The sequence below is a fragment of the Chlamydotis macqueenii genome, chromosome 3 (genome assembly GCF_036417535.1).
Source record: "Chlamydotis macqueenii isolate bChlMac1 chromosome 3, bChlMac1.mat, whole genome shotgun sequence".
In the NCBI taxonomy this organism is placed as follows: Eukaryota; Metazoa; Chordata; class Aves; order Otidiformes; family Otididae; genus Chlamydotis; species Chlamydotis macqueenii.
The window spans coordinates 113,878,662-113,892,548 of NC_141558.1; the positions used below are offsets into that span (position 1 = coordinate 113,878,662).

General features: G+C 36.8%; 1 protein-coding gene across 5 annotated transcripts in view; it reads right to left on the minus strand.

Annotated features, from left to right (window-relative positions):
• Positions 1–13,887, minus strand: part of AFTPH (aftiphilin) — a 47,859-nt gene that overhangs the window by 12,771 nt on the left and 21,201 nt on the right. For 3 of the 5 annotated variants that reach the window (XR_015257973.1, XM_086743279.1, XM_086743278.1), the window contains exons 3-7: positions 9,634–9,785; positions 8,979–9,105; positions 8,605–8,661; positions 6,128–6,250; positions 190–250 (exon numbers count right to left, since the gene is read on the minus strand). Coding sequence is in view for 4 of the 5 variants with exons in the window: in XM_086743279.1 (XP_086599405.1) it covers positions 190–250; positions 6,128–6,250; positions 8,605–8,661; positions 8,979–9,105; positions 9,634–9,785 (520 nt within the window). In the remaining variant the exon portion in view is untranslated. Of the gene's footprint in view, positions 1–189; positions 251–3,063; positions 3,233–6,127; positions 6,251–8,604; positions 8,662–8,978; positions 9,106–9,633; positions 9,786–13,887 lie in introns of those variants that run through there. The other 2 variants (XM_086743280.1, XM_086743281.1) reach the window with 2 other exon arrangements.

Below are 13,887 nucleotides of genomic sequence, written 5' to 3' on the forward strand. Positions count from 1 at the left end.
TAGGGGCACAGTTAATCAGAAAGAAAGCCTGAATTTCCAAAGTTAGGAGTAAGAAATAAATATTATATATATTTTTATATATATGTGTGTGTATATTTTAAAAAAATAATCAGCAGATAGATGTTTGTCTGAACTTTGTAGCTTTCTTATCTCTAGCTCTGGTGCTAGAGGCTCTACGGAGAGACGTACCATCTAAAGGGTTAGTAAGGCCACTGCTACTCCAGTCAAACTGGACAGGTGGTAGAGATTCCTAGAGTTGAAAAGTCAGAAATCAGATTTTATAGTCAGTTCAGGTTACAACAATGCAAAGCAGTTCAAATAACAGATTCTTTAGCATCTAAATACTAAAAAGACAACTAAATGAGCAAGCCCCAACGTTTGGGAGGCGTGTATTTCCATGACATGCACTAAAGATTCACAGTAGATTTGTTCTACCACAGGAAGTCTCATTAAATTCTGAACAGTACAGATTAGGTAATTTCTAACTCAAACAGGATTTGCAAATTAACTAAAACATATGAATTGGATAAAAACTCTTAAGGCATAGTTGAAAGTTAAACTACTATTACTTTCACGGAAGACGAGGCATTTTGCATAGTAAGTTACATATACACAGTTATAGTGCAAATTTAGAATAGGGTTATTACAGACAGCTGTCTGTACATCCCTGCTTTATCCTGATTAGATACAAAATCAGTTATGCACCATCAAACAGCCCATGATTCTTTTGGTTTGTTTTGCTTTTAAGAGACATCATCCCTACATGCGAGGGACAAACTATCAACACCTTCCCCATTCCACCCCCTTAAAAAAAAAATCCTTATTATCCTTTAACAATTAACTCATTCCAACATATAAACAAACTACTGGTAACAACGCTTGAACAAGAGGAGCATGGAAACACTGACTCCTTCTGGAAGCCCATCCTTGCCTTTTCATTTCCTCTCATTAAGTCTTTTACACACACACAGGTAAATCAAGAAAGCAGCAGGGACCATGCTTTACAGGAAAAGTGTGTTCAGGTGCAAGTGCTGTCCTCTTGTATTCTCAGGACACAAACTGATAGGACAATATCCAAAACGTCTGAAATAACTTTATCTCTCTACTTCTGTGCGTTACGTTTCTGCTCTCTCTCCTCAGTGAAGTCAGCTGTCAAGAAGTACTGGGAAAGGATGTGCCCTCAACTTCTAACAGAACAATCACACTTACAGAAAAAAAGCAACAGAAGTTCTCTGCAGCATTATTCAAAATATATCTAGTTGCCAAGCTTCCAGTGGCCGAGACATACCTTCTCTTTGCTTTTGTAGAAAGTTAGGGATTTTTTTTTTTTTTTTAACTTTTAAAACTTCAACTATCCAACACTGAAAAAATATGCAGATTCACAAATCAGCAGCAGCCTGAGCTAGCTTTGTACAATTAAGCTAACTGTAAGAGGCTTTTGCTAGGTGATAGATGTTACAGAACAAAAAATGAAGGGAGCTGGAGATTTCTGTATTTACTTACAGTAAATGCCTTGCCTAGAAAAATCTTTCTTACCTAATAACTTGGAAATATTTCCAGTACTGAACACAACTAGAACAGTATTCACTCCATGGAGCTTAAGGAGCTGATGCTACACTTTTTACTTTGCTTTGGTAATGAAATTACTGGCATTGAAATAATTCACATGGAAACATAATGTTAGCAGGGTGGAAGCTACACCTGATGAAGTAATGATCACTATCACCAGTAGCTTCTTTAAAGTTTGTCTCATCTAAAATGTATTAACATTAGAAGAGGTTTGTACAAAAAAAAAAAAAAAAAAAAAAAAAGGAAGTAGGACAATTTAGTAGCTTTCTGCCCTGAAGGCAATGAACTTAAATTGAAACAAAAGAGCTTCCTACCAGCTTTCCCTTACTGAGGAAAACATGCACTACATTTTGTGTCAAAAGACTGAGTCAGGACTGATGAGCATGACAGAATTGCATGGAAAAGGTGGTACCAATGGCTGGCTAAGCTTTTCCCTTTAATGATCACTTGATTCTCAAATTTGCCAAGGAGAAGACAAAGGATGTGATGAATTCTTCCTAAAATGTGAAAAAAAAATAAAAAAGTCTGATTCCAAATCAGTAAGAGTATGCTAAGTATATCAGTAGGCTCTGTGGGATGAGGCCATTCTGCTGACTTCAACCACTTGCAAAAGAGGGGGCTGGCAAGTAAAGCAGACCCCATCTACGCAGAACGCTGGCAAGCCCTGGTCTATACAATGGCAATATGAAAGGAGAGGGCAGAGGCAAAAGCCAATTAAACAAAGGACAAATTTTCTGTTTCGAGTGACCTTGGCCCTAAGAGTACTAAATATACTGAGACACCTGAACACAGCATTGAAATCTCAGACAACGGGAACATGCCCTGCAAACGGGAATATAATGTTTTGTCTTTTGGAAACTGCAAGGCTGCTAGGCCATTGCATTTACAATCATTATTTTAGTAATATGCCTTAAAGAAAAGCATCCAACCTAGAAAAATATTTAGAATTGGTACAAACTGCTCTCAATCCTCTCTCCATCTTAGATTACAGGACACGGTACAGAAGTGAAAAAGTGTACTTGGCTGTTACGAGTACTACTCTGAATGTTAAGGAAGTGAGAGAGGAAACTAAAACGCCTGCTGGTTTTACTGCATCATATTTCACTTTGATAAAAGTGAGAGATGTTTTCACACAGTAATTTTAGAAAGGTATTATGTAAGCGCTTTTATAATCCAAAGAAGTAAAAATGTAAATGTTTGTCTCTGTGCCAATAATTACCCAAGGAAAATTAAACAAAGGAAAAAAAAAAAGGAAGTATTTTGCTGTCTTAAAGCTGGGGAAAAAAAATAGAAGGGTTTGTAATACAAATATAAATATCAATATTTAGATAGATTCCACAAATGACCACCATAAACATTTCAGAAAAAGGTTTATAGGGAAGTAAACCATACATTTCATTGTGTGTATTCATTGGCAAAGTTACAACAGTTCTGAAAATCGTTCTTCTCAGACACCACCTTTAAGCAACTGCCACATCCAAAAGAATAGCAAGCTCTGTAGTATCTCTTACCTGCAAATCTCTCTCTTAGTCTGTCAAAGCTACGTATATTCTTGGATCTTTCTCACATGTATAACTGGAGAGCAGTTCCATGATGGAGCCTTTGGCTGTTGGCCAATAATGTGGTAGTTTGCATCTGTCATAGTTAGAAGTCCTGATGGTCCCTTATGTAATTAAAAGTGTTTTTAAAGACTGTCACCCCATGGGGTTTAACTAAGGTTCAGTTCCTAATAGCCAGCAAGTGTAAAACACTTATTTCTATTACAACCTGATGTCTAATTCGGTGGCTTACATGCACGCAGATCTGCTGTAATGGGCACCCACAGAAAAGAAATACAGGTAATTTTCTTCTAGAAAGGTCTGGGTCTCTGTAGAATTCTATTGCAATATAAAACTTAATAAGCAAAACTAGGCAAGTAAGAAATCCAAAGTTATCCTGTATGCTGGAATAAAGCTACCACTAGACTCTACCAAAGAAACACTGTCCCAAACAGAGAAAAGAGGATGCTTTGAAGCAGAAAAGCAAATATATCTAGAGAACTTTTTGCAAGAAAGTCAAAGAGAGGCAGGCTAATAAACTTTTAAACCAGAGAACAATGTCAAGTCAAGAGAGAAGTCAACATTAAGTCCAGACAGCAACCTTTTCAACAAGCACTGGAATATATTTTAATTGCCCTGCCTGAAGACTTGACCATAGTGTAGAACCCCACTACAGCAGATGCTGTAAAAAAAAAAAAAAAAAAAAAAAAAAAAAAAAAAAAAAAAAAAAAAAAAAAAAAAAGTACCTGTCTCAGGTTCTCAGGTTTTACAATCAAAGGTTGCCCATTTGAGCAGCTATTGTCTCTCACACCTGATGTGCCCTGATAGAGCCTTTTACTTCAGACCTGAGAAGTCTTTGAGAGTCCATGCTCAAAGGCAACAGTAATCAGGGGATTATTTCATATTCTGTTTACTAACTTACAGTTACAAGCACACAGTAACAGAGAAATAAATTCCCCAATTGTCAAGATAAACAACAGATCAAAGAAGAATTTAGACACAACTTTCAAAGGTAAAACTGAATGAGTCTACAAAAGTCACCTTTACACAATAAACTAATATGATAGATCACTCAGTAACTTAACTTGCCCGAGAGGAGAAATCATAATTTCAAAAACCTTACAGCTTAAATGGCTCAGATGGAAATTTGTCCACAGCCTAACCAACCCAACAAGGTCCTCTGCAGGGAATGAGGCCAAAACACACACAGTTTATATAATAACTAGGAAAAAAATACTGCAGCTCATTTGCTGCTGCTTTGCTCATTCTTCTGATTTCTAATGCTCTCTATTTTAAATCTCCTCATACTTTCCTCCATTCGCCTACAACCAAAAAGCTAAGGAGGCATTTCTGTGTTTTTTACAAATGTTCTTCCCACTCTCACTTTCGTATCATTACAGGCTTTCTTCCAAAATCTTACTCCCTCAGCAGGAAGTCATATACACACTGAGACACTGATCTGTATACAAGTCCCATAAATGCCAAGCTTTCAATGGAGAACTCTTCTCCTTAAGCTAAACATAGGAATCTATTAACCAGAGTGTCTCCTTCCAATAAAAAAAAGCAATATTCTGAAGTTTCTGAATATAAAAATGACCTAGACCTACCGTTATCTGAAAATGAAGGAATTTAGATGGCCTTGTCAGAACAAGCTATGGGACAAGACTATCAAACTGTGACAAGTAATGGGAAATTCTGCTGCAGGAGTACCCAAAAGTACAAATTTATAATTAGAGGGGGGAGGGGGGGGGGGGGGAGGGGAAAAAAAAAAAAAAAGGAAAGGAAAAAAAAAAAGAGAGACTTTGATAAGTAAAGGTTCTTATTTTCAGCACGAAGACTGCCAAGCAACTGAGAAAATGGCAGATGTCAGAGATGCTGCTACTTCAAGCTCTTGCAGCTCTCCACACTATGTTCAGTGTACAGTTTAATGTATGTTTTCTCCTGGTAAAAAAGGGAACTTCGAATGCTGCAGAAAGCCAGTTAAAATTTTTCTACTTCGCTCATACCTAGAAATCACACAAGTGATTTCTTCAGCTCAGACTGGTTGCAATAATCATTATTGTTACTTTTCTAATACCTAGTGGAACTGCGCAGCTGAACTATAGAATTTGTGAGAAGCAGCACAGGAAATGTCACCAAATATGTATATTACTACATAAAACAACCTCACTTCTGAGCCTACTGACATACTGCTGTTCCACAACGAAAAAAAAAAATTCTCCTCTGGTACAAGCATGTCAGAGTTCTGCACTACGGCAGAGCAAAGAGTGCATGGAAATTACTACACTCAGAAGTACCTAGCGTTAAGGTTAGGTGTCGCACAAGGATAATTCATTTTGGAATGCCTTCAATCAGAAGTCACAAGCATAGCAGGTAACCAAAGATGTTGGACAGATTAAATAAGACCTGCACTAAGGAAGGACATAGCTGACACTCTGAATAGGTGCTGAGTACCACTGTAGTGACACTGAAAATGAAAGGTCTCTGCATGTTCCATTAGCTCGCTGCCAACAACACACATTGCATCACGCATGGCATTTAAGTGGTTTTCTAATATCATAATATCAAAACAACAACAAAACAGAATTCATGGAATTCAAAAGTTCACTCCTAAACTCCTCTGAACCCATTCTCTATCAAACTCCTACAATAGGCTTCAGAAAAAGCAAAGATGAAAAAACTTAGAGGAAGGATAACTGTCAAGTTACACCTAAAATTTGTGGAAGTAACTGTCTCTGCCTTTTGGAGCATCTTGTTGTATAGCAGTAAACATTCATCAGGACTCTTAAATGCTGGCCACCAACTGCTACCGTCTTACTGTAGGGACTCCCTTCCAGTCACACACATGAAAAGTAGATCCAAGAGCAGGACTTCAATCTAACACAAGAAACACCTGCCCTTCACATACAGGTCTCTCTGAACACACCATCTAGATATTTTAAACGTGAAGGAAGACGCAAGGCATCCTGCTGTTTCCCTCATTCTTTCTTTTCCTCTCCTCTCCCTTCTCTATGTTTTACCTGGAACTGATCAGATGTACACGTGTTCATCTCTGGTGATACAGGAGGTGTCTGTCCTATTGAAGCTATTTTTTCTGCTGCAGATATTGGTTTCAAAGGTTCCTTGGTAGGCTCTAACATACCCTAAATAAAGAAATAAATAATAATTTAAAAGTCATGTGCAGACACAGACACACATACATATATATTATACATATATACATATATATTATATATATATATATATTCCAAGAACTGCAAAAGCAATAAAAGATAGAAAATACACTACTAGGTAGTTCTACCCTCAACTAGGGGCTTGGGAGTAACCATACATCTCTGGGACACTTTCAGTGAGGGGGACACAGGAGATGGGGCAGGGGAGAGAATTATCCCGGTTCCTTGGGCCTAAGAAACATTTTAGAGCAATTAAACTCAAGTGCTTAGCTGGAGCTTACTTTGAACTTTCAATAATGTAATTTAAGCAGGAGGAAACAGTTACTTGATAAGGTGATATCTCCTCCCAATTGTGTGTAGACTATTCCAGAAATATCAAATGGCCCATCAGAAAGGTACAAGTGCATTCATTCCATTTCAACAATTAAGTAATTCAGAAGAAACAAGTCAAATTATCAGTTTGCAGAGTGATATCAAGCCTAGTATTTATTGACATGGAAATAAACACATTTAAAATCATTAAAAAAACAATTAAAACCACATTTTTTTGTTTTAAACAAATGGTTCAAAGCTAAGGAGTACTACGAAAAATGTCTGAAATCTCTGGTGCTCCTGAATAAAACTGAGGGTGAGAAAGAGATCTACAGAAAGACCAAAGTCTGCGCTGAGACATGCAAGTCACCTCAGAACAGTGAGGATGAGAAAAGAAACCCCCAAATAAAACAACTGGATTTGCAACTAATCTATTTTAAAATAATTTCAGAAAGTCATCCACCAAGATCAGCTGTCCCACAAATGTTTCTACACCATGTTACAGGAGAGCTTAGAATTTAATCACCAGTTAAATCAATTCTTTTGGACAGTGGAGAAACACACGAAGCAGTGTGGCAACAGAAAACAGAAAGCCACTTTACTCCTACCATCATCTCTACCCAGTTTACTGTGTGCACAAGTGTATAAAAAAATTTAGGAGATAACTGACCAGAAACAACAATCTGTTATAAAAAAATAACTGTACATTATGTTATTACGCGTACAAACATAGTCTTGCTCACAACTGTGTAACAGAAAGAAAGTAGCAATTGCTATGAAGTTTTTAATCTGTATCAGAATACCATGCTTACATCCAAAAAAATGCATGAGCTGACCTTGATGCATCAGAAAACAACAGCTCTAGAAATCAACTGTAGAAGTCACTCTACAAAATTAACCTACAGATCAAATAGGCTTAATCTACACCAAAGAAAACTGTAATGCTTTCATATACAGTTTGTGAATGATCACATAAAAGCATGCACATGTGTGTGTACATATATACAGGCTTCCAGAAAAAAATAATGTATTTGTTCTCCTCAGACTAGGAAAAATAGCAAATCTTCTGAATGTTTTAACTACTACAGACATTGCACAGAGTCTGTAGTGTCAAACAGGAATTACAGAATATCGGCTGAAGTGAAAACAGTCAATCTTACTGCACTACGTTACTTGAGTTTCCTTTAATCTACAGAAACCTAAATTATCCTCACTGTTTTTTATCTAGCACTGAGGGCAACACAACAATACTGGCTACACAATGAGTCTGGTATGCATAAATATGTTAAAAAAAAATATATATATATGTGTGTGTCATTTATTAACATACCAATAACACTGCAAAGCATTACCAATGCATCTCCTGATCTAGGGATACTGAGATGCAATCAAGCAATTAACAGTGTATCACAGAAACAGTTACACAAAGCAATGCTCAAGAGCACTAAGAAAATTTCCTACACACACTTCATGGAATACCCTAACCATCTAGCAGTTCTTAACCTTCCTTTGAAGCATCTGGTCTTAGTGCCAGGGCTTCCCACAACTGTCAATGTGAATTGATGTTTTAATTAATTTTACTATTCCTTTGTCATTTTTGACAACTGTTTAACCACCTAGTTCCTTGTGACAAGTTTTAGTGGATATTTTCTTTTTTTACATCTAACTTTTTATTGCTGCATACACATTAATACGTTACTTCAAACTTTTTCTTTTTTTTTTTTTTTAGAAAATGTCTCAGTAAACTGAGTTTGGACTAACTAGCCCACCTTATTAGACAAAAAGCTTGCTCTACATAATAAGTAAATCAATACTTTTTTCATTTAAAGTAAAGTATCTGCCTGTATACATAATGAAAACTGTGTATTTGATTACTCTTTTCCAGCACTTCAAGGGATGCCTAAGCCATAACTGTACTTAGAAAAATAACTTTCAGCATACTTGGCGCTTAACATATTTCATAATACAAGGTTGTCTGAATTTTAACAAAAAATAACACTAAAAAAGCTTACCAGTCCTGCTGCATACATGGGTACTATAACAGGCTGCTTCTTGTTGCCTGTAAAGAGCTGATAAAACAACAACAACAAAAAAATTACTTAAGAGTTTCTGTATCAGTGATGACAGCATTTTTTCAATGTTACATAAATTGCATAAGAATAATAGCAGAGAATAAGTATTATGTCAAATGAACACAATGGTTACAAACTAATGCAACTTTTTAATATCACAGTTTATAAAAAGTTAAGTTTTCAGATGGTCTGTCATGAAAAGCCATGTTCAGTGCAGCTATGCAATTAAGAGACAAGCACTCATACAAAAAGACTTCCACCTGAATCTAAAGCAGCTCCATTATCTAGAAAGCAAGTTTTATTGACAGACTCACAATATTTCTTGTGTCGATTCCCAAGGAGCACAAAAGCTTTTTGTTGCTGTGGGAGCCACCCCACTGGTATCTCAGTCCATATGCATCATGGATATCCTGCAGCTCTGTCCACACGTCCATCAGTTCCCTATACAACCCATCATAAATCAAGTTATCAACAGGAATAACAGCTTAGCAGCCTTGAGTATTTATTCTAATTTTTAATGCAAGTGACTTATTAGACATTCTAATTAAACTTATGTCCAAGCACAACACCCAGGGGAACGAAAACTGCATAGTGTTCTCAGAACAATTATAGTTCAGACTTACTATTGGAAAATGAAGTCCACAGCAGACAGGACAAGGCCTACTTAGACTTCATCATCACATTAATAAATACAGCAATTTATATCAAGTGTAACTAATAAGACATATTCTGATTAACTCAGAAATATCACTTAAAAGAAGGTGATACGCTGCTGAGTTGATATGCTAAGTAAAATACTCCTGGTATATGTAATCACTGAAAACAAGCATTCTGCTAGATAGCTAGTTTTTACCTGATAGTTTTTCAAAATGCTTGAAGCAAACAACTCATTATGAATTACTGCTATATGTTTTAAATTCCCAAAGACGACACATTTCTACTTCATTTTGTTACATTGTGGCTTCTTACCCAGTATTAGGTAAGGTCTCCTCAGTTGTCATCTGCTTTTCACTTGGTTCCAACAAATGATTCAAGGAACTTATTTCTTCTTCAATTTCAAGAACAGGCATGGAAGGAAAACAGACTTCAAATATTTGTTCCAGACGACTTAGCAATGTTGTCTATATCAAAGAGAAAATATTTATGTCAAGTTTTGTTAACTGCTTTAAAGAACAGGAGTCCAAAATTATAGAAATGTTAAGATAGAAAGCAATACATAGCTGGCACGAAGTTTCACTTACCACAAAATAAGTAAGTGTCAGAGGATCACAAGACTTTTTATAAGCACTAAGTACAGGCTACTACCTGCTGAGAAACAGTAAGGATCTCGCTCTCCGCAAAGTAAGTTCTTACAGCAGAGTTCAGAATAGCTCTTACCACAGTACACTCTTTGTTATAAATTATCAGAAAAATACATGCAACAAGTATTACGCTATATTTACTTAAGATGCATTGAAGTCTCCAGATCTACACGTCCTAGAGGTTTTAATGAACACTTTTTTTTCATTTCACTTAATGATAATGCACTTCAATCCAAACTTGAGACATAATGTTGATTCAGAAGACAGCTTCACTTCTCATAAGATGTATACAGTTAAAGTTTTCACAAAACTTAGCCTGATGTGCAACATGCTCATGGTATGTTAACAACCCTGAAAATGGTAAGTAAAAATTATTTATAGTCCAAAGACTGCAAGCTTCCTAAAAAACTGTTAGTATCATTGACTCAGATGTAGGAAAAGGATATTCCCCAGCTTCACCTACACAGTTCATGGGATAGACAAGTATAATGCAGAAGAGTCAAGACTAAGGCATTTAAACCTTTTTTTTTTGTCAAAAAGTATTTGTAAGATTTATTTGTACTTCTCCAGACCAAAAAAAAAAAAAAAAAAAAATTACTTAATGCCTTAAATTCTTGCCCCAAAACCTATTTGTGTGTTTTTACACTGTAGAGGTTGTTTAATTTAAATAGAAGGATTACTTTCCTCCAAGTGATTTCCCTTTACTCTCATTCATGATTCAGACAGTTGATGGCAAATGCTGTGATCCTCTGGGGGTTAAAAGCCAACCTTGGGAATGTTTCTATCCTAGCCAAATAACTTAAAAAAAACAACAAAAAAAATCCCCACTAAGTTTTATTTTAGCTGACCAAGGAGCCAGCTAGATAGCAGCAGTTTGCACAACCACAACTTTATCTATGTTACTCTTGCCTGACCTTCTTTCTGCTGCCTTACATTATGAACTCACACCAAGAATATGTAAATACAAATACTCAGAAGTTTTGCAGGCAGGATCTGTACTCCCTGGTTTTAAGAGACTAGGCAGGATTTCCTGCTTGTCACAGTAGTTACAACCATGTCTTGATGTCACCATCACTTCAGCACCCCTTGGGAGAAAGGAAACTTCAGCATCTGAGGAAGGCAGACAAGGTTCTTAAGTTTCATAACACAGCGAATGTCTCCTGCTTCTCTCTCCACCAGTGCCACGATCACTGTGGTTGGGCAGGATAAGGTCTCAGCAATATAAACAGTACATATTGGTACTAATTGTTTCCAGGCATTTTAATTCCACAGCATGCACTGGAGAATGCTCTGATTCTTGCCACTTGGGCCTTGGCACATGGATTTAATATTAAAAAAACCAAACCCTCAAACAACCTCCCACCCCCACAAAACAATAACAACAAAAATCTCCTTTTTTTTTAGCAAGCATAGTGAGCTTTCTTCTTTTTAAGTTCTTCCCTTACATTTCTCAATCTTCTCTGTTGTGTTTCCATATAGCCACAGAATTTCAACTTTATTATAGCTCTATGAACTCAGAAATCATGTGTACCGCTGACATGGAATGTATTTTTTTTTCCCCACTTCAACCCACTAAAAACAGGTAACCAGCAATCTCTAAAGATTCATTAAAAAGGACAAAATTGCAAGGTGTGCTCATAAAAATGACATCAAAGCCTTTTTAATGTACTTGTGTTTTTTACCAGAAACACCTGAATCTCTCTTCTTGCTAGGGGAAGGAAATGCAAGGCTGGTACAAAAGCAGCACTTCTGTCTTTCTAGCTTGGAGTTCCTCAACAACCAGCTTTCCAATACTCTGCTGCACCACACACAAGGCAGCATTCAGCAGCTCCAAGATCTGCTTTTCTACTGGGGAAATGGAAAAGAAACTGAGTAGGTGAAAGTCCCACGAACATCCCACAGTGTGTGCTCATATAGTTATGCCAGCAGAGCCCTCCTGTGGAGATGCAGCATATTCCAGCAGCAATGCTGAGTTTACAAACATAAACCTCAAATAGAGGTTTTTTGTTACAACTGAAATGATTTAAGGGTCAGAGAAGGAATGTTGGTAGGTGGAAGTTACATATTTTAATTAGACCAACCGATACAGTTGGGACAAACATTTAGGCACCAGAATATCTGCTTCACAATATAACAGTTACCTACATTTCTCATTCAACTTTTTATCGGAAAATTTGCTTCTTCTCTCGTCTCAATTACGCAAACCGCTGACGATGTACTTCAGCAAACACAGTACAGGAAACACAACACAGAGGCAAACACCACATTCTCAGAACATCCTGACTCCAATACAGAATCAAGATGATGAGTCACGAACTGGGAACCAAGTCTGTTCAGTCTTTTCTCCCTATTCAGCTGCTAACTGCAAAAAGCAGGAAAATGAACTTGCTTAGAACATCAGCTCCTTCGTTTTGCTATCTGTGAAAGAAATGCCTGACAGGGACAGTCACCAGGTTCAGTTACTTGCAAAGTATAGTGTCAAAATGCCATAATACTATCAAAGGATTTGAATTACACAGCATTCCTGACTCCAACTTTTTTTTTTCCCTCTTTATTACCTCACTGGTATATTCTGACCACGATGAGTCATGTTCTACAGTATATAACTTTCCTTTTAATCACCTCTTAACGCCCAATAATTTTGGCCATACAGTAAGTTACAACACTTGTCACACTACTTGTAGGCTGGTTCTGTGTTTGTTGACCAGAACTAAGACACTAATTTACATTTTTAGGATGTAAAACTAAACAGCCTAATGTTTCAGCATACAAAAGCATGTTCAACTTAAGTTTTAAAACTTAACATTGTCTACAAGATATCACTTGCCCTTATCTTACGTGAACAAGTGGTGTTTACTTCATTTCTGCAATAGAGCAGGAAGACATTCCCAGTGAAAAGGAAGAGGCCGATGAAAGGCATGAAGACAGTATGAAAACAGCAAGGCATCATGTTTCTTGAAAAGAATCAACATTTGAGAACATGATAGTGGCTAAGAATACGCTCACTTAGGTAACGGAAGAGCTAACAGAAAGTCACTAAGAACCAAGCAGCTTCTCAGCCAGCGCAGAATTTCAAATTTAAGCTTCAGAATTGTGCCAAAATTTCAGGAACAGTTTAATTATAGCGTTCTTTGCACTTCCTTTCATCTTTCTTAAACTTCCTGAAATGCTTAGCCCTTATTTAGATACGACAGAGAAGAATCGTTTCCATAGCAAACCAGAGTAATTAATTCTGTGTGTGCAAATGGACACATGGATGAGCATACACACACACACATCTCCCAGGCAGAGGCAATGTCCTTAATGGAAGCAGTTGAACTTGTTCTTCTAACTGGTAATTAAATCCTGTTGTCACAGCTCCCAGACATTAAGGGGATTACTAAGATTTTTAAATTAGTGTAAATATCCATCTTCTACAAATCTCAATCAACTGTTTGTACAAAACAGACTAAGAAAATATAATATCTGTCACACACAGTAGTGCCATGTCTTTCAGGGTAAAAGATCCTAAAAAAAAAGGCAGAGAACAAGAACCTTTCTCCACTTTTCATGTCACTAAAAGCATTTGACACCCAAGTGTTCTCCACTGCCATTTGAGAAGAATAATTCTTAAAGGCACATACTGAAGAGGTGAACAAAGCTACAGCTGCCATTCTAAAAATTAACTGCGACTCTCCAAACAGTGACAAGCTCAAAGCCCCATAGTTTTTGTGATTGCATAGAAGTTTTGGGTAAACACTTAAGATACATGGTAATCACTACCTGAAGCAGTTAAAATAACACAAATATAAGAGATCTTAAAGTGAGAATGATAACCACAGGATTAGAATTTATCTCCTTGGCAGTTAAATAGGGGGCAAGATCCAGCCCTCAGAGCTGAAAGGCCAAAGTACTTTGTTAGAGAATTCGTTTTTCCTCCTCT